Source organism: Leiobunum rupestre, chromosome 6, assembly GCF_980474605.1.
Source record: "Leiobunum rupestre chromosome 6, qqLeiRupe1.1.hap1, whole genome shotgun sequence".
Classification (NCBI taxonomy): Eukaryota; Metazoa; Arthropoda; class Arachnida; order Opiliones; family Sclerosomatidae; genus Leiobunum; species Leiobunum rupestre.
Genome location: NC_143389.1, coordinates 45,322,910 through 45,345,174, shown reverse-complemented (window position 1 = coordinate 45,345,174; position 22,265 = coordinate 45,322,910). Strand labels below are relative to the sequence as shown.

Here is a 22,265-nt window from a genome sequence, read left to right as displayed (position 1 = left end):
CATCTTTTTATTCGAGTCAACTATATATCTCCCCCTAACGTCTGTGAAATATTGGAGTTTGAGTTCCAACTTTTATTTACTTTCGTATATTTTTTCCGAGAGAGGGCGATGTTCGCGTAATGTGATTGCGATGGGGATTGGGGAAGCGAATAAATTTCACTTTATAGGGTTGGCCGCCGCTCCGAGTTTCCGTTTTAAATATATTTTACGTTTCCTTATCTTAATTTCGCGATTAGCCCATTATTTTATATAGCTAGAGCCATTACGTTTTATTGCAGTTCCGACGTAAAATCCGAGCTCATGTTTTTAAGGTGCTAGATTGAAATGTAGATTGTCTCTCAGGCCCTGGTTTTCATTTTCCCCGCAATACGAACTAAACTGGTTTGTGAACTTTTACCCGATTAGAGTAGAAAGTTTTTATTTTTTTAAAAAGTCGTAGGTCTTAAAATGGGACCGTAAAATACAATCCAAAGTTAATATAGAGTAAAATTATATTGCTTTGGCCAAATTACTTATTACGCGGAGAGTATTGGTAATAACCATGTTCAAAATTATGGCTTAGACCAAATGAAACATTTGGCACCATGGTCCAATAAAAGATTTTAACTTAAACATGACTGTCCTATAAGCTTGAGAATGGTATTGAGGTGCGATGGAACTGGGGAGGAATTATTGGAAATAAAGTTGTTGGTCCGTATTTCTTCGACGAAACCCTGACGGGAATAAGCTATCTTAATTTTCTTTAGACTGACCTTGAAGGGTCTTTCGACTAAATAGATTTCTCCCTCTCGAAGGTGCACCACTGCACTAGGCCATTGTTGGTCGTCAGTGGTTAGATGACCAATTTCCTACCCGTTGGATTGGGAGAGAGAGCCCTTTGGCGTCCTGGGTCACCAGATTTAACTCCACTGGACTATTTCTTATGGGGATACGTGAAAAATTAGATGTACGAGACTGAACCAACATCTTAGGACGGCTTAAAAAACAAGATCGACGTGCTTTTGCCGAAATCACTGTTGAAAATTAAAACCGTGTTCGCGGGAACCTCACTTACAGACTTGAAATGTGTCTTCACGTCGACTGTTTTCATTTTGAACATTTGTTAAAATTTTGAATTGTAATTGTATCTAATATGTTTATATTATCCGAAAAACAAATAAGAAATTAAAGAAGTCTGATTAAATCAGGGTTGGTAAGAGCCAGCGAGACTGGTTTAAACCACCCTGATTTAAACCGGCTTTACCACCGAATAAAATCCACAGTTAAGACCACTTTTTTTATTAAACAAATTGAGAAATGAATTAGAAATATTGAAAAAACTAAAACTTAACTTTCACTTTTTGTCGCGAGTAATGAGAGCTAGATATAAGCAATTAGGGGATCTTCAAATTCGTTTTGCGCGTGAAAATACGCCGCCATGTTAGGGTATAAAAGCGGGTAAATAAGTGCTATACCTCACAATGTAAAGGTACTGTCACTCGCAAAAACGTAATTTTGAAATCGGGCAATTTGAGCAATGAGGGCTAGATATAAAAAAATTTAGTATTTTTTATTAATGGTTTTAACCAGTGTAAGCCACGGTGCACCGGTTACAACCGGTTTTAACTATACTGGATTTTTAAATTTAAAAAAAGCCGGTTTTTTGCCAACCCTGGATTAAATCCATCCCCTATTTTTCTCTTTATCATTAAAGCAGTATCAAATATTATAAAAACCACTATATTTTAGGAAAATATTACTATAACATTGAATCTATTGGTTTCAAATAGCCGATAGGTTACTCCATTAATATTTCGTCTTTCTTATTTGTTCGTTATTTTGATGTCTGAGTCATATCCTAGATGAACTCTTTTATTATCTTCCAAACACAATAAAACTTTTCCTTGCTTGTACTTTCGATTATTGGCTTATTTGAGGTACATTTTTGTTACGAAAATTGAACTGACATTCGGGTCTCTCTTGTTTTTGGCAGGGATGGTCGCCTTCACGAAGGTGATCAGATTCTGGCCATCGACGGTCAGCCCCTGGACACGAATATCTCTCACCAACAGGCCATAGGCATTCTTCAACAAGCCAGAGGTCTCGTGGAGCTAATAGTGGCCAGGGGCGGCTGCCTCCCCCTGGAAGAAGACAGAGGTGACGTCAGCAACGCCCCCTACGTCACTGAAAGGCAGGAAGCCAATCTCGAAGACATCCACCTGCAGCTTCGCGACCCCACTCAACCGCCCCTTCCCCCCTCTATTTCCGGCCTCGAAAGAACGCCTTCGACACTTAGCGACACTTCCACTCAACCCACCACAGATATGGTGGTAAGTATTTGTTTTATATTCAATTTTCCTAATTTCGACTGTATAACCTCTTTCTTTTAAAAATTTATCCCATAGCTAACGACAGAATGGGCTCAAGTAGAATCTGTAGAACTCGTTAACGATGGTTCTGGTCTTGGGTTCGGTATTATTGGTGGTAGGAGTACCGGAGTCGTGGTCAAGACTATCGTTCCTGGCGGAGTGGCTGACAGGGTGAGTCACTACGTTTGTTTTTTAATTATTCCTTGAAATAGGTATATTTGTCTCATTTTGATCAATTTTGCGCAAAGACATTACGCTAAATATCAACAAATGTATCACTTATTTTAATAAGTCATCGAGCGACTTTTAAAGTCATTAATTTAGGTGGCCGGGTTACAATGCGTAGGTGGTGGCAAGCCCTTCATGTCACGCGAGCCAACAGCTCCCCACACTAACTATTACCGTTAACATCAACAAGATCTCGGGGGGGGGGGGGGGAAACCCCTTAAACCAGTGGGGAGAGAACTTGCAAACTATTATCCGTCCTACAGCAATACTATCTATTTGGATCTAAATTTAGTAACTCGAATGTGCCCGAGGCGTCATATTGAAATAATTTAACACTGTTCAACATTCATCACAAGTGGATGATCCTTTGTGTCGTAGCATGACGCCGCTGCTATGGAAGCAGGGACTGGCGCTTTTTAGCCTCTTCCTCTAGTATACAGGGAAGATGCTGTTATTTTCGCTTCTGATGTATGCGGTGGTGGTGAATAATACAGTGGAAGCTATAGGTCTGTATAGTTCCCCGGAAATCGACGAATTATCTTCAACGGCACTCGATATAAATTTATTTCCGGCGTCATTCTATTGGTATTAGCAGAAGTAAATGAACCGAAGTTATCAGACTGCTATACTTCCCATGTTGGAGGCGTTTTCCTTATGAAGTTACATTTTTACCTCGAATTTGAAATTTTGCCCGCCCCTAGGCCGAAAAAAAAGGTTTTTGTTTTTATGAAACCATTTTTTATACATAGAAATAGCTATACCCACAATTCCCAAGTGCAATTTATAGCTTAAAAAGACGGGTATGGAAATTAGCTTATATTTGACTCGATTTTCATAAGGAAAACGCCCGCCGAATCTGAGCGCTATTTTGATAACTTCGGTTCATTTACTTCTGGTATTAGTTATCTCTATCTACCTTTTCCAGTGCTGAGCCGCGGTTTTTAATCAAAAGGGGATATTTAGCCCCCCCCCCCACCCATTTGGAAATTACGGCGTATAGGTATACAGGGGTCCCCGGGAATCGACGAATTCTCTTCAACGGCACTCGATATAAATATTACTTATCTCTATCTACCTATGCCAGTGCTAAGCCGCGGTTTTTAATCAAAGGGGTTAAAAAAGTGCTAGGAGGAAGAGGCTGCTATTGTGGCTGTGCCATCTTGTAAAGTTTATAGATCGGGGCTCAGAATGATCGACGGATCGTATTGCCTTACGCGGGGACTTTAATTTCCAAAATAAACCGTATTTAACTACCCGTATCGTTGTAATGAAATTATGAAAGGATTCTGTTTAAAATCATCAAAAGTATGAATAATCGTGTCTCAGAAATATAATGGGTGATAGAGGGCGGATTCTAGTGTTGACTCAATCAATAATCCCTCTTCCCCCACCAACTATTGATCGTTTTGAGACAATTCCTTCCTGTCTTTCCAATCAATAAATACGAGTGATATTTGATTATAATTTGGGCCCTTAGTGAATTCGAACATCCCCATTATATTACGGAATATTAGTGTTGAAACCACTTAATTCCGTTCATTTTGCAATCGTATAAATCAAATTTAATTTAACGCCGGAACATTCCCAAAGATGGCGCTCTATCGCGCCTTCCACAGCCGATCGATTTATTCTGTCGATAGTTCTATTGAAGTGTGGTATCAGGCGTTCCTTTCTTACTAAAAATACGTTTGGGCATTTCGCATTTTTTGGGTCCTACGTTAACCCTAGTTGAATAACCGTGGTCTACAAACTAAATTGAAATATTTCGACCTCAATTAAAGATGATTCATAGTAAACTAGCCTAAAGGGTTGTTTGCTAGCCGTACATTTTTCTTAGAGGAATTTTTTGGGGTAGTACTACGCCGGCAGTCATATCTCCTTCTAGAGTATACGCGTATCTCGAAAGTTATTTATACGAAGTAATGAAGCTTTAAAGTTCCGCTCCTGAGAATATATTTGGTATCCGTATTGGTCGGGCTTTCGATCTTGTAAAGCTCGTTCAGTCCGTATAGGCCACAGTTTCTATAGGCGTATTATCCACGCTACCTTAGAGCATGGGCCAAATAATGATAAATCCAGGACATGACTCTGGTACCTTCACACGTACTAAATCGGTTATCCACCAAAAGTAACAGGCGGCCATTTTAGTAGGGGTGGGGGGGAAAGGAGCAAATAAAAAATTGGGAGCAAAATGAAGTAGAAATTTCCGGTTTCCCGGACGCCATCTTGTGTTGACTAAGTCGGAATTCGGAAATAAGTGGCGGTTGTAATTCGAAAATCCTGCCATATTGGCCCCTCATTTTTAGATTAATTTTAACAAGTCTTGGAAAGTATATGTTTAATATTATATAATTATATTTATTATACGGGTCATTCCATGACAAAACGCCTGCCACAGAACACCCGACCCCTTTCGATTTTGCCCAAATTTTGTATACAGGGTTTTTTGGGCCTAGGAAAACGATTTTGACAGTTTCATAACGATCGGTTCAGCCGTTTACGAGATACAGCATACGCGTTTTTTCAAAAGTACGCCTTGACCCCCTAAATGTTTTCTACTATATCTTAAGACATAATTATCGCAAAATCACATGTAATACCTCATTTTAAAGACAATGCGCACCCTAATATGAATATTTAATCTGAGTTGTCATTTGACGTAAATGTCATTAAAATCTGGGCCTTTAAATAATTTGACCTTTGACCTTGCCCAGACACCTCAGTCGTAGGTCAACGATTTTAGCATTTTTAAAATTCCCACTATCGAATACATAATAATCACTCAAAATCTCAAAGTAATATTTGTAGTTTTCGAGATATTAATTTTTGAAATTTACCCCTCAAATTAATGAAAATGCTATTTTATACACGAAACTAGTTGACCTACTAAATAAATTAAAAATATTATTATTTTGGTAATTTTGAGTTTAGAATATCAAATACACTAATTCTTAAATTAAGTTGAGTTATTTACATATTATTTTTAGTTTTGCATGTTATCTGTAGACAGAAGACATCACTAAATTGCTTGTCCTTAGTATAGTCTGGCGTTCAATATTATTGTAGCGCATCTTACTGCACCCTAAAATGGAAATGTGCTAGATATCTCAAGAAAACCCAATATTGCTCTTAGTCATATCGATTACGTTTTTAATAACGTAAAAATGTTTTAATATCTTTTTAATATATAATAGTTATAATTGAGTAGTTAAATATATTAACAGCGATAATTGAGTAGCGAAATAGAATTTATTTAACTGTATATTCTCGAACAAAGCCCTGAAATGGATCGAAATTGTTCGTTTTGGAGAGACAGTAGTAAATGTCATTTGCAAACACTTTCGAAAACAGTTGGTATCAACAACCATCTGTCCGAGGATGACAAATTAGTTCTTAGCAGCCGAACAGCTATACCTATGTCCAAAATAAGAAACATATGTCGTCACCATGAAGAACTTTTTATGAAAAGGTATTCAACGAGTCAAAAGAAGTGTATGAATCCTTTTGGGACTCACGACGCTGAAAGAAAGAGTGGACTAAAAACTATTTCATTGGATTTGTTCAAAAAATTAAAGTTACGAGGAATTGAAGTTATCGCTGGAAATAAGTTGTGCATCCAGTGTTTTATGTCTGCTGGAAAAAAAGTAAAGGATGAACTCCAAATACAGTTGGACGTTTCAGAAGTTCACACTGCACAAGAATCACAAGAAAGCGATTCTTTTTCATTTAGTCAACCTTGTTCATCGGGAGATGCGACGCAAGACGACAAAGCTATAGCTTTAGTGGCAGTTAACGAAACTCTAATAAACTTGGGAGAATCTCCTGTTAAAAGAAGTAAGAAATATATTCAATTTGAAAGAATTTATATATGTATACATATATAAATACATATATTTTTTAACTTTTGTACAGAAGGTTTGTCATCTCGCCAAAAAACAATTCTAAGCAGGACTAAGTTAAACGCTGTGAACAATTCATTGAAACGCAAATTAGAAGAGTCAATGGAAATTTCTCTTGATGAAACAGACGATAATATGGTTACGGACGATGTTTTTAGAAAGCTCGAAGAACATCGATTATATGAGAATATTTTGAACGAACTGAGAGAGAAATTCAATAACTCCAAGACATCATACGGCGAAAAGCTTCAGATCCTGACCTTGTCACCATTTGGAATACAACGCACAATGGAGGAATTTGGAGCACCAGAATACATGGTCAAACGAAGCAGGAATCTTAAATCTAGTCAAGGAATTCTTTCGCTACCAGAGAAACAATCGAAGGGATTAATATTGACCGAAGACGTTAAATCAAAGGTCGTTGAATTTTACGAAAATGACGATAACAGTCGTATGACACCTGGACAAAAGGAGTTTGTGTCAGTTAGAAACCACGAGACAGGTCAAAAAGAACATCATCAAAAGAGGCTTGTACTGCTGAACCTGAGAGAGCTCTATAACAAATTCAAGGAAGAGCATGATTTGACGTTAGGATTTTCGTCATTTTGTTATCTACGACCACCTTGGTGTGTATTAGCAGGTTCGTCAGGTACACATTCAGTGTGTGTCTGCACCTATCACCAAAATGTCAAGCTAATGATATCAGCTCTACCGTCTCCTTGTCCTTTAAAATGTGATATCGATTTCATGGCGCTCACCGTGTGTGACACTCAAAACAGGAATTGTATGATGAGGGTGTGCAAGGACTGTCCTGGGAAAAATGGTCTACTTGAAAATGAATATTTAACGAACCTTTTAGAAGATTTTGAAAATATAAAGTTCATGCAATGGGTGACAACTGACAGCACAAAGCTCATGACCTTGAGCGAGAGTGTTGAAAACTTTTTCGACTCTTTGGCCATTAAACTACTTGAACTAACGCGTCATCATTACACATCTAAGTCGCAATCTAATTATCTTAAAAACCTCAAAAAAACTCTAAAACCTGGTGACGTAATTGTTCTCGGTGATTTTGCGGAGAACTATTCCTTCGTAATTCAAGACGAATCACAAGGGTTCCATTGGGACAATTCTCAAGCGACAGTGCATCCCTTCGTAATCTACTTCAGGGTAGTCGAAAACGGAGAATTTAACCACTTAAATTTTTGTATTATCAGTGATACCAGAACACATACAACCAATACTGTTCACAGTTTTTTAACTTATCTAATTCCAAATATAAAAACACATGTTCCTAATGTTAGAAAGCTAATTTATTTTACGGATGGATGTGCTGGACAGTATAAAAACAAATACAACTTTTCTAATCTCTGTTGCCACAAACAAGATTTTGGTTTGGACGCTGAATGGCATTTTTTTGCCATATCTCATGGCAAGGGACCTTGTGACGGAATTGGCGGAACAGTGAAGCGTAAAACAGCAAGAGTCAGTCTTCAGCGACCAGTGACTGGACAGATTTTGACTCCAACAGATATGTTTAATTTCTGCCTATCAAACTTCGAAAATATCAAGTTCATCTATGTTAAAAACGAAGAAATTGAGCGACAAAAGGAACTTTTAAAAGAAAGGTTTTCTAAAGCCATAACAGTAAAAGGAACTCGAGGGTTTCATAAATTCGTTCCGAAATCGTTAAATGAAATCATGGTTTCTCCGTTATCTAATGACGATTCGCTAACCACAGTTAAGGTTTCGACTTTAGAATTGTCAGATACTCGAAATCAAGAGGCTGAAAACTTTAAAGTGGGAAATTTGGTAGCCAGCGTCTACAAAGGCCAACTTTACGTTGGATTAATTGAGGAAGTATCAGAAGAGTTTGGAGACTTCTTTGTAAACTTTTTGCGTCCCCCTGGTATTTCGGACAAATACACATGGCCCAGAAGGATCGATAGCAGTTGGGTGTCAAGTGAAAATGTTCTATGTGCAATTGAAATTCTTGTAGGTTTACCAAATTCGAAAGGCTATCAAATCAAAGAACACGATAAAAATAAAATTACCAAAGCCTTTTCCATGTATAAAGAAGTTTAAGCTGTTTTGTGTAAATAAAAAATTAATTGGTGTGTAAACTATAAAAATAAATGGTTTTGGTATTTCATTTTGTGTGTGGTGGGGTAAATTTCAAAAATTAATATCTCGAAAACTACAAATATTACTTTGAGATTTTGAGTGATTATTATGTATTCGATAGTGGGAATTTTAAAAATGCTAAAATCGTTGACCTACGACTGAGGTGTCTGGGCAAGGTCAAAGGTCAAATTATTTAAAGGCCCAGATTTTAATGACATTTACGTCAAATGACAACTCTGATTAAATATTCATATTAGGGTGCGCATTGTCTTTAAAATGAGGTATTACATGTGATTTTGCGATAATTATGTCATAAGATATACTAGAAAACATTTAGGGGGTCAAGGCGAACTTTTGAAAAAACGCGTATGCTGTATCTCGTAAACGGCTGAACCGATCGTTATGAAACTGTCAAAATCGTTTTCCTAAGCCCAAAAAACCTTGTATACAAAATTTTGGCGAAATCGAAAGGGGTCGGGTGTTAAAATTAAAAAAAACTAGGTCGTTTTGTCATGGAATGACCCATACCAAAAGTAGCATAAGACCTTTTGATTATACTAATTATGAACTTAGTACGTATAAAAATAAGTACTTACATTAATAACCACACTATATGTGATAACTGTGAATAAATATTCTAGGATATTTACTACGACGACCACGTGTATTATTTTTTTAAAATGCCCCTAAAAAATATGCCCCCAAAATGACGTAGGTCCGTGATCGCGCATTTTTCCCAATAGGGGGCAATAGTGGTCGGGTGTTAGTGCTGTTGGACGGGTTTTTCGCATAGTCATGTCCTGGATTTATCATTATTTGGCCCATGCTTAGAGCAAGAGTCAAGCAAGTCTGAAAAACCCATTTGAGAAAAACCAGTTTTAAGTTAAAAATCTAGCGTAATAACAATGATAATCTAATAAAGAAAATGGGTAAAAATAGAGTGAAAATATATATTGAAAATTTGGTACTGAGTCACCTTTATTTAAAAACACTCGTGGATTCTTTTTTTGAATTTCTTTCAATAGTCACGTATCTCGACTTACTTGACTTTTGCTCTCAGGTAACGTATTTTCGTTCGCATCGCGAATCATGTAAATCTCGAGTGGAAAGTTCCCGGATAGAAGGAAAAAATATCGCTATTTATATACGGTTTCTTTAAAAGCGGCTCCTATCCGTAAAGTCGAATGCCTCGAAGGTTTTCTCTTCGCTTTGTTTTCACGCTCCACTTATTTTTTTCATCCCCGAAAATTGTACGCGGGATCTATTTTGAATTTTCGGAGATCTCGAGCTGCCCGTTTTTCTCTACGCGCCACGCATCTTGATTCGCCAATGATTCTATTGTATTTGCCATTCGCTATTCCATCACGTTCCGTTTTCTATTTTGTCCCTCTTGGAACGTTGGAAACCGCCAAAGAAAATATTCTTCAGATCCCGTTCCCAATTCCCGCGGTAATCGATAGCATAAGATCATTTTCGAATCGAAAATAGAAAATATCTCCGGCTTCTAATTAGGTTTATTATTAAAGGGGAACTGCCAAGCTTTTCCAAATATGGCCTTATTTCCGTATCAAAAGATTAACAAGACGTTCAATATACTAACACGTACCTTTTTTTGGTCTTGAAAAAATAGCTTTTGGCCCAAAAAGTTGAAACGAAAAATAACGCCAGGTGTTTGGGTTTGAATTTTCGCCGCCATCTTAGGGGCTACCGCCAGCGCCCCTAGCCCCGTATGAGCGATTTGCGAACTATCCTAACTTTTAAAATCGCGCAATTTAGGCTTAAGTCTCTTATAACTGGAACGCGCCGCGCGTGCAAAACAAATTTTTCGCGTCGTTTTTACGTTGTTTTTCTGTCTCACCGACTTCTCACCAGGTGTCGCGGCGGACGCGCGCTTTTCGATTTCCCGAAATTTCTTTTTTTTATTAAAAATTAACCACTCAATATTTTTTGATGCGGTTTTCGCCATAAGTTTTAGTTTTTAATGGGCTATAGGGCTATCTAAAGCTTTAATAAGGCGTTCTCTTTCTCTTAGAAAATTATTGTTAAAATTATAAAATCGAATAGTTGTCATTTCGGCCTGTAGATGGCGGTCCTACCTAACTGAGCTAATCAATATCGTTTCGCGAAACGGCTTTACGCTTTATATAGTGAGAATGGCTCTTCTTGATTTAAAATTCTAATAATAGGAACGTGCGTTTTAAACCCCGCCCTCGACTACAAATCCTTGCGAAATATTTATTTGCTCTCGCTGGGTTTCGTATTTGATAATACGCGGAAAATCCAATATTACCCTTTACCGATCTTTACAATAAAAATAACGGTTTCCAGGAGTATATTTCTCGAAGCAATTTCATAACTTAATCCTCTCGAGACTTGAAATTTCCTTCGCGTTATTTTACCAAAACGTGACCTCGCCTTTCGTTTCGTGACGAAACCGGGTACGCAGCTCGTACCTTATTTTCAGTATCCCTTTATACTGTCGAGGGTCTCTCGCTTTAAAACCGAGAGCGTAGCAATTTTTTCGTAATACGGTGGCGAACCCTAGTGAGCAAATTTGAAGTCTTCAATCGCTGGAGCAAGAAATTGATTTCACCCGTTTCGGGAGTTACTTACCCTCCCCCAACTCTCTTTTAAATTGCTTTTTTTTTATCCCTAGAAAATTTGTTTTAATAGAAATTAATATTTATAGTCGATTGGATTTTACTTTTCGTACATACCCAACGCGAAGTTTGGGAACCACGGCGACGCGGCGGAAAATCTGGTCCGCGGACCCGTGGTTGAATTTCCTCGAGTGGCATTCCGGTAACTCAATATGGGGTACGTTCCCTAACCCCGGTAACTCGAAACTGACGCTCGTCTCATTCGCGGAGAAACGGAGAAGGTAGTTTTCGAGACTGGCTACGGGCAACCTTGGCCGATGCTATCGGGTTACGGTGTCGCGGTCCCGTTTCATTGGACGTCCAGCCTTCCTTCTATCTTGGCTTACGATGATGGGATTGCTTGATTAGTTTTCCGTCCGCGGCTACTTAAGGTTGAAGGATGATAACTCGGGTTTTGGCAAGACGGAGGTCGATGGATGGATTGAGAAGATGACGATATTCAAAGGCGAACGAAGCCGAGCTTTCTCAAGATTATCCGAAGAGGTTATATCAATATTTTCATGGCCTATCAAATTTTCAACAGGCCCGATAACAGATGGCCATCTATATAATCGCGCGTTCTCTCTCTCTCACTGTCTAATCTCGCTTTAATTGGGTTTTAATTATCCTCCTTAATTGCCAGCCTATTTATTTTCCACGGTGGAAGGGGGGGGGGGTAATAGAAAAGGGGTAAGAAATTTGCGTTTCCCTCGGATCATTCTCCGCTAAGTCGCTCCTAGATATCCGGGATATGTTTACCCGACTCTGTGTATTTTATGAACCTCAATACCTTATACGAAGATTTCGATCAGCGCCTTTCTGGTAGGTACCTTTCCTTAGGCTGTTTCCAGTTTCCTATAGTGCACGTAGGTTGTATACCACGCAACTATCCTTAAGTAAATTGCCCAAATTATACCGAATTTTTAATGCACCTAGATTATTCTCGCTCTATCCGTAACAAGCTTCTTGGTTCAAATTAAATTTATACTCGAATATTTAGCGATATATTCTTATAAGCCGATATTCAGGGAAATATGGGAATTGGAAATAGGGCCTAAAAAATCTGGAAGCTTTAAGAATTTCTAAATAAGAAGTCTGGGAGTATAATTTTAACGTGAAAGGTTTTGCGGTGATAACTTATATGACTAGTTATAACGTTGTAATAAAAAACTTCTTAAGTGAAAACCCAAGAGTCACCTTTATAGTAAAATATAAGTTGGAATAAATTCATTAACAAATAAAATATGAAATAAAAATTTTCTAATTTTTGCCTTAAAACAGGGTTCGTACGGAACCTGGATATCCTTGATAACCTGGATAAGTCAGGGATTCTCAAATTGAGGGGGGGGGGTCAGGGATTTAAATAAAATCGTGATAAGTCGGGGGTTTTATTAGTCAACAAACTTTGCATCGTAGATAAAAATGAGGTATTTTCTCTTGGGGGCTCATGTCTTGCACCTTTTCCCGAGAGAGGAGAGAGACGCTCTCAGTATGTTGTTATACATTATAATTAAGTTTCTGATATTTAAAAAAAAGTGTTCCACTTTGTATTTTATCTACGAAAAATTACCATAAATATTACCAAATAGGTCATGGATATTGCCCAAAAATAGTCGGCGATAACCTGGATAAGTCAGGTATTTTAAATCCGAAAATTTTGTACGAACCCTGTGAAAAGTCAGGGAAAATCTCTTAAATGATCCGGGAAACCAAAGACTCACCTTCATACTAAAATATAAGTTGGAATAAATTCATTAACAAGTAAAATGTAAAGGTAAAAATTGTCTAATTTTTGCCCTAAAAAGTCAGGGAAAATCTCTAAACTGAATTTGAATAATGATTTAAAAATTGTGGCAACACTGACGGGTGCTATATAGATATTTGTTAAAAATTACGTGATTTTAATTCTACCGAAAAAATGGTCTTATCAATACACCTATTATAATTGCGAACCGGTTACGGCAATGTTTATCCTATGTTAGAAATGATTTTTTAAAGGCGTGTGAATTCCCTGGCAGAATCCATCCTATGTTTAAAACAGTGGCTTTTTCGTGAAATATCTACTGACCCTTGACTGGAGTAGTTGGGCCGCTGCGAAATTCGAGGAATGGCTGGTGAGAGTGGAAGGGAAGAGTCTCGCTGCTGGCCACATACATTGTTTATTAGCAGCATCCGTCACCGTAATGACACGCGCTCGCTGGAGGGGCACTAGCGGGCCAATATTTCCCTTCACCCTCCGCTCCCTTTCCCAGTTTGGGCGTATCCTTCATTTTCTCACTCGCTCTTCTTTTTGCCGCTCTGAGGGAAATAGTCCCAACAACGTACAACTACCATAACTCATCTTGGCGTCCTCCTCTTGCCAAACTTTTACGGCCAACTTAAGCGCGCCCTTATTAGCGATGGCTAACCCCATCTTTTCCACCTCAGCCTCCAGAGTTTTTCCTGAAAATCGTGTTTTGACGTTCGTCCCTAGACCCGCTTTTGTTGATTGGCGCGTCTTCGCAACGTATGGAGGATGCCTTCGACGCTACTTCAGGCCTTTGACGTTGAGATTCGACCTTATTCATCGGGCCCCCTGGCGGAAGAAATTCCCTCCGGACCAACCTTACCAGTAAATCTATATTGAGAAACGCGTCAATTTAAATTAACGCTAGTTTGATGTACGCGGTATAAAAATGTTAATGAGCCGCGAGTAGATTGGAATTTGTGCGCGAGAAAACGGGGGAGGCGTGGTATACCTCGAGCGGTTAATTTCAAAGGCTTTATCTTAAGCAAAACTGTAATTTAATTATTCAGAGCTAGTTTTTTATCGCTATTTATTATTTATGAAACGACGAGAAAGAAAAGTTTCAGTTTTCTTTTAAGAAGGAAAAATTATTTTCTTCGCGCTATAGTTCATTTTTGAAGGAATCTAATTAGGAGTTATTCGCGAGCGTGCGTTGCAATTTTTTCTTTGAAACTTTTTTAATTAAAACTCTCGTTTTGAAGCCAAATGTTTTATTTTTTAATAAAATGTTCCTTTTGCCGAAGCAGATTGTTAAGAGTTAAAATAAACTTTTCGAAAGGGTTCGTTTCATTTTGAAGCGGGTGCCTTTCAATTACTCATTTTGAATTTTCTTATTTAGACCTTAGACGTGTTAGTCATTATGGGTGTTGGTTCGCCGCCGTATTTTATAACACCTAGCGCCATCTAGCCGCGAGACATTTCACAGGGTTGCCACACGTCAGGGAAATGTCAGGGAATTTAAAAATGGGCCTAAAAAGTCAGGGAAATGTCAGGGAATTTTAAGAAATGGTAAAAATTCAGGGACAAGTCAAGGAATTCAATTTTATCTTGGCACTTTTTGAAGGTAATTTAACTCTAGATCTATGACAAATTCCGCGATTATCATTTATTTCTTTGAATGTTTGGCTAATTTTTTCAACATTGCAATAACTTTTTTACTGAAATATAAGTTCATCTAAATATATTAACTTCTGATAAAAGTAAAATATAAAAGAAAAATTTTGGCCTTAATAAGTCAGCGAAAAATCTGTTAAAATGGTCAGGGAATTTGAATCTGAAAATTTTGTGGCAACCCTGTTTCACGAACTATCTCTTGCCCGCGGGATATCCTCGTGAAACATTTTTTACACTTATGTTTAGATTGATGAAATAAATTGCCACTACGAAGAGTAATTTAGTTTTGGAATGAAAACATTTCGCGGGTTATTAAAAAGTAATTTCCTTTTGATATTGTTTTCCAATAGTCGAATTGACCGAGCCATCGTGCTTCTGTCTCGATGATCTTCAAACGTATTTCCATTTGATTCGAGCTTGAGAAACGAAATTCCGCCTTATGGTTTATTTTTATAAACTCCAACATATCCGTTAAACTTTTGATCTTTCCATTTCCGTTTTCCTCCCGCTCAATCATAAAGATTAAGTTTCTGTATTATTGGAAAAGCAATAAGTTTTCTCTTTTATATCTTAAATTTTTATACAGGGTGTCTATTAGAAAAAAAAGTCCCAAGGATAATAATTTTAAATCTGTTTTTGCTACAGTTTTGATATTTTTAGGTCACGGAATTGGTGTATCGGTTATTGAATAATAAAATTTTGAATGACCTTGATTATTTCTTCAAGGTCGAGAACTCTTTTGGTATTCAGTTGTTCGCAATCACTTTGCGCATCCTAATGGCCTAAACCGAGCGTACTATAAAATGTGATTGGAAACAACTTTCTAATTGAAATCGAGACCGAAAAGCAACGAGTGTCCAGAGATAATGTTGCAACATTTGACCCTGAAAAGAATGTTCAAGGTGATCTGAAATTTAATTTCCTTGTGTGTTCCTCCTTAAAGAATGTGTCTCGAAAATTTCAACTTCCTAGAGTAGTTTTTGATTTGTAAGCTCTTAAGTTTGTCATCCTGGAGATTATTCTTGTTGAAGTGTAAGAGTGCTAGAGCTGGAACCGAGCTAATTTTTTCCGACTTGTTTTTGAAGGGAATATAACCTCAACGCATTCTTTATGGAAGATCCCGTCACAATTTGAGCAAGAAATCACTAACCAGCGCCAGAAATATCTAAAGCCACCCCAAATACCTTCGGTTCTAATCCCTTTAAAGTTTAATTTATAGGCTTCGTTTTGGTCGAATTAGGTGCGAGGGGCTAACCACTGTCAGATGGCCTGTACACCGATTACGCGGAGTGACTATCCCCTCGATTAGGTGATGTCAAAGCCATTTTGACTTAAAATGTGAAGGGAACCCTACAGGGTTGGAAAAAAACCGGCTTTTATTGAAAAAATCCAGACCAGTGGTTTTAATTGGCTATAACCGGTTTTTATCGGTTATAACTGGCTAAAATATAACCAGTACCTTTTACTTATTTAAGTAGAAATTGTCTGCAGTTATTGTCGTAAATAAGAAACTAAACAAATAAAGCGAAATAACTATATAAAATAACTGAATTCTTTTGATTTCCTCGGGAAATTCCCCCCAGTTTTTGTGTATGACGCACCGACAGAACCGAGGCAGCGAACTTTCGAACTTTAAACCGACCGAAAAACTGGCCAAAGTAAACTGGTTTCTAAATATGAAACAAAAAATAAACTAAATTTCTAAATAAAAACTATTAATTTACTAAAATATTTATATTGTAATTTTTTTTTAAAAAGCCAAAAAAATCCGGATTTTTTCAAGTGGCTATAACCGGTTTTAACCAGGTGGCTATAACCGGTATGGCTGGTTATATGCCAACCTTGGAACCCTATTCTAATTGGAACCAAGCGCTAAACGCAGTGGTTGTGACCTGAAAATTTCTAAGTTGTGCAAAACAGATTATTACCTATTAAGTCGTAGCAGAAGTAAATGAACCGAAGTTATCAGACTTATATACTTCCCATGTTGGAGGCGTTTTCCTTATGAAGTTACATTTTAACCTCGAATTTGAAATTTTGTGCGCTCCTAGGCCGAAAAAAAAACGTTTTTGTTTTTATGAAACCATTTTTTAAACATAGAAGTAGCCATACCAACAATTCCCAAGTGCAATTTATCGCCTCAAAAGACGGGGTTGGAAATTAGCTTTTACTTAATTCGATTTTCTCATAATTTTCATAAGGAAAACGCCTTCCAATTCTGAGCGCTATTTCAATAACTTCGGTTCATTTACTTCTGCTCGTAGCTATGACATTATTTCATACAGATCACGAGGCCAAAATTTGCGCGATTCGCTGAGCTAAGCACGTGACCACCATGGCCGTCTTAATGTCACGACCGAACTAAACGCGTTACCATGACAACGAACACAGGCCACAACCTCGAGCAAGGAACGAATAGTTCGTTTCTTAGCGAACACCCTGTCTCTGACATCACTATTATATTTGGTAACGATAACAAAAAGGTCCAATATAAATCGGTATTGCCTATAACTCTATAACCACCTTGAAAGTTATTGTTTTGCACGAAAAAACACGCGAACAAACGGAAAACAGCGAGGAAACGGAAATAGAATCTGACATTTTTCGAAAAACAATCTATTTGTACTAATGAGAAATAAATGATTATAGATCAAGGTGCTCGAAATTTGCCGATAGTTACGTTGGAGGAAGGCTTTAGCCTCCTATTTCTGTGGCTTAACCATTAAACGAAGGAAATGGTGAATGCTCTCTCAACAGCATTTGCTACGGTAAAAAAAATTAATGGATGCTCTCGGAAATGGTTTTTTAAAGCTTTTACTTTTTCCCCTCTGTAACGGAACCTCCTCTTAAGCGAATGAACTTCCTATTTCAAAAAAAAATGCTCCCAAAATAATCACCGGGATTGTGTGATGTAATTCATTTCTTTTGTTCTTGTTTTCGCGTCCGATTTCATACCCTGTGGGAAATCTGTAGATGGTAGCCAATGATTCGTCTAATTGCGTGGAAAAAAAAATCCTAATTCCGGATGCATTGTTTCTGCTTTAATGACTAACGACATGATTACGCGTCTTTGATATACCAACATTTCTTCTAGAGATTTTTCAATTTTTGAACTTTTCAACATTTGTTTTGCCTGGACGGATTGATTTATAATTTGAAAGCAGTGGTAATGAAAATGAAAATTTATCTTAATTAAATTGAATTACTAGAATTGCTAGAAAACCTACTTTTGTTTTGCCTGGACGGAATGATTTATAATTTGAAAGCAGTGGTAATGTAAATTAAAATTAATCTTAATTAAATTGAATTACTAGAATTGCTAGAAAACCTACTTTTGTTTTGCCTGGACGGATTGATTTATAATTTGCAAGCAGTGGTAATGTAAATTAAAATTAATCTTAATTAAATTTAATTACTAGAATTGCTAGAAAACCTACTTTTGTTTTGCCTGGACGGATTGATTTATAATTTGCAAGCAGTGGTAATGTAAATTAAAATTAATCTTAAATAAATTTAATTACTAGAATTGCTAGAAAACCTACTTTTGTTTTGCCTGGACGGATTGATTTATAATTTGCAAGCAGCAGTAATGTAAATTAAAATTAATCTTAATTAAATTTAATTGCTAGAAAACCTACTTTTGTTTTGCCTGGACGGATTGATTTATAATTTGCAAGCAGCAGTAATGTAAATTAAAGTTAATCTTAATTAAATTTAATTACTAGAATTGCTAGAAAACCTACTTTTGTTTTGCCTGGACGGAATGATTTATAATTTGAAAGCAGTGGTAATGTAAATTAAAATTAATCTTAATTAAATTTAATTACTAGAATTGCTAGAAAACCTACTTTTGTTTTGTCTGGACGGATTGATTTATAATTTGCAAGCAGCGGTAATGTAAATTAAAATTAATCTTAATTAAATTGAATTACTAGAATTGCTAGAAAACCTACTTTTGTTTTGTCTGGACGGATTGATTTATAATTTGCAAGCAGCGGTAATGTAAATTAAAATTAATCTTAATTAAATTGAATTACTAGAATTGCTAGAAAACCTATTTTTGTTTTGCCTGGACGGATTGATTTATAATTTGCAAGCAGCAGTAATGTAAATTAAAATTAATCTTAATTAAATTGAATTGCTAGAAAACCTACTTTTGTTTTGCCTGGACGGATTGATTTATAATTTGCAAGCAGCAGTAATGTAAATTAAAATTAATCTTAATTAAATTTAATTACTAGAATTGCTAGAAAACCTACTTTTGTTTTGCCTGGACGGATTGATTTATAATTTGCAAGCAGCAGTAATGTAAATTAAAATTAATCTTAATTAAATTGAATTACTAGAATTGCTAGAAAACCTACTTTTGTTTTGCCTGGACGGATTGATTTATAATTTGCAAGCAGCAGTAATGTAAATTAAAATTAATCTTAATTAAATTTAATTACTAGAATTGCTAGAAAACCTACTTTTGTTTTGCCTGGACGGATTGATTTATAATTTGCAAGCAGCGGTAATGTAAATTAAAATTAATCTTAATTAAATTGAATTACTAGAATTGCTAGAAAACCTACTTTTGTTTTGCCTGGACGGAATGATTTATAATTTGAAAGCAGTGGTAATGTAAATTAAAATTAATCTTAATTAAATTTAATTACTAGAATTGCTAGAAAACCTACTTTTGTTTTGCCTGGACGGATTGATTTATAATTTGCAAGCAGTGGTAATGTAAATTAAAATTAATCTTAAATAAATTTAATTACTAGAATTGCTAGAAAACCTACTTTTGTTTTGCCTGGACGGATTGATTTATAATTTGCAAGCAGCAGTAATGTAAATTAAAATTAATCTTAATTAAATTTAATTGCTAGAAAACCTACTTTTGTTTTGCCTGGACGGATTGATTTATAATTTGCAAGCAGCAGTAATGTAAATTAAAATTAATCTGAATTAAATTGAATTACTAGAATTGCTAGAAAACCTACTTTTGTTTTGCCTGGACGGATTGATTTATAATTTGCAAGCTACAGTAATGTAAATGAAAATTAATCTTAATTAAATTTAATTACTAGAATTGCTAGAAAACCTACTTTTGTTTGGCCTGGACGGATTTATTTATAATTTGAAAGCAGTGGTAATGTAAACTAAAATTAAAATTAATCTTAATTAAATTTAATTACTAGAATTAGAAAACCTACTTTGGTACATCATAAATTACTTATAAAACTACCTATTTTTTATTAACTTACATTAATAAAGGTTTTTTTATATTCATATTATCACTTAGTTTTCTTCAATCAGAAGGATGCGTATGATAATTATTGCAATAATTTTGACTTGTTTGAATAGATCTTTAATTATCTTCCATTTAAATTTAATAAATAAATAATACCCGAAATTTAATTTTCTGTGTAACTAGTGAAATATATTTCCATCTGATTAATACTTGGGAACTAATTTAATTCGAAATTTTTATCTATTATTATTATTATCTATTATTTTATCTATTTATACCAACTAAGAAGTAGCGAAATAGACACGGAGATTGCATCCAAAGTCCGTTTGAATTACAGCGAGGGAATCGGGGTAAAGAAATTGAGTTGGTCCCTGGTTAGAGTTGTCGGCGAATGGGGATGTAAAAGCGATTATGTGTTTCGCCGTATAATACAGTCTTTTGATTTGTGTTAAGCCTTGGGAAATCTATCCCTGTTCGCGGTTTTTCATTTCGTGGGTTGCGGGCTCCTCTTCTTACTTCCCCCGCGTCAGTGATGGATGGGGTCCATTAAGTTAGCGCCCCCAAGCGACCGATTTTAAAATAACTTTCTGCACCTTAATGCACCCTTCATGCACCATAGTGCACCACTGAAATTTTTTGTTGCACCATCTGGGAAAGGCGGGAAATTCAAAAAACAAAAGGGGGGGCTAAGTTAACGACAGCACCCCCAAATTTGATATCGTTAATTATAACATGCCTAATCGATTGCACCAACGGTGCACTATCGTGCACCACAAAAATATTATAATGCACCGTCATAAAAATGCGGGAAATTTAAAAAATTCTAAATTTGCCAAATATCCAATGTTCGATATTGCTAAAAACCACATGCCTAAACGACTGCACCAATGGTGCACTATCATGCACCACCGAAATCCGTCATTGCACTGTCTCAAAAAGGGCGGAAATTTATTAAAACATTAGGCTGTAAAGATAAATATTCGATATAGGAAAAAATGCCTTATCGATTGCACCAACGGTGCAATGAAAGGTCTCTGTGGTGCACGATAGTGCATCGAAGGTGCAAGCTATTAGGCACCTTATTTTATCGATATCCCATTAGGGGGTGCGGTCGTTAACTTAGCACCGCCATTGAAAAATTAAAGTGATTTACTCGGTGTAATAATATCTGGTAATAGAGTGCGGTGCAAGGAAATTTCTCTGTGGTGCACGATAGTGCATTGAAGGTGCAAGCTATTAGGCACCTTATTTTATCGATATCCCATTAGGGGGTGCGGTCGTTAACTTAGCACCGCCATTGAAAAATTAAAGTGATTTACTCGGTTTAATAATATCTGGTAAAAGAGTGCGGTGCAAGGAAATTTCTCTGTGGTGCACGATAGTGCATCGAAGGTGCAAGCTATTAGGCACCTTATTTTATCGATATCCCGTTAGGGGGTGCGGTCGTTAACTTAGCACCGCCATTGAAAAATTAAAGTGATTTACTCGGTTTAAAAATATCTGGTAAAAGAGTGCGGTGCAAGGAAATTTCTCTGTGGTGCACGATAGTGCATCGAAGGTGCAAGCTATTAGGCACCTTATTTTATCGATATCCCGTTAGGGGGTGCGGTCGTTAACTTAGCACCGCCATTGAAAAATTAAAGTGATTTACTCGGTTTATTAATAAAAATCCGTGGAATCATAATCAATAAATTTTTTTACGGTATTCTGAAACATTTACTACTCAATTGTTTTGTATAGAAATTTTAAGGTTAAAAATCGTATAAAAATTTATAGAATTATAAGGTATATTTTTTAAATCGACCAAAAAAAGTATCATATTCAAAAAAGATATGATAGTGCCCATATTTGCTTCCGTGCACCACTAAGAATTTCCAATGTATTACATCCCTGTAGGAGATATGAGGTTAAGATAATCCAATCTCCACATTTTAAAAACTAGTATGTGCACTTTTATGAACCACAAAAAATGTCACTGCACCACCTAGATTTGACGGGAAATATTAAACAAACTAACTGGGGCTAGCTTAACAACAGCTGCCGTATTCGATATCAATATTAATAACTGGCCTTATCTATCGCTTCGTTAATGCACCACTGCGCACCACGTAAAGTTTTCATTACACCACATTAAGATTAGGTACCATTAATCAAAAAGCAATACCATGTGTTATTTAATCAAAATTTGCAAGCCGCTGTCCTCTGATCCTGCCGTCTTACTAAATGTTGTTGTTATTTCGGAAATAATATAAATCCCCATTAAAAGATTCCCTATTAGCATATATTTTTAGATCACGGGCGGGCAGGCTTCTACCATGTTTATCTTTTATTGTAAATATTCGTTTGTCAAAAAAGCTATGTCAAATTTTTTTTTATTTATATGAAATGTAT

The 22,265-nt window shown here is 36.3% G+C and overlaps 1 protein-coding gene across 3 annotated transcripts in view; it reads left to right on the top strand.

The window, feature by feature from the left end:
• The window catches only part of LOC149941135 (multiple PDZ domain protein-like), a 322,502-nt gene that overhangs the window by 30,861 nt on the left and 269,376 nt on the right, over window positions 1–22,265 (top strand). For all 3 annotated transcript variants that reach the window (XM_090176997.1, XM_090176996.1, XM_090176998.1), the window contains exons 6-7: window positions 1,973–2,309; window positions 2,385–2,519. In XM_090176997.1, coding sequence (XP_090033123.1) covers window positions 1,973–2,309; window positions 2,385–2,519 — 472 coding nt within the window. The remainder of the gene's footprint in view (window positions 1–1,972; window positions 2,310–2,384; window positions 2,520–22,265) is intronic.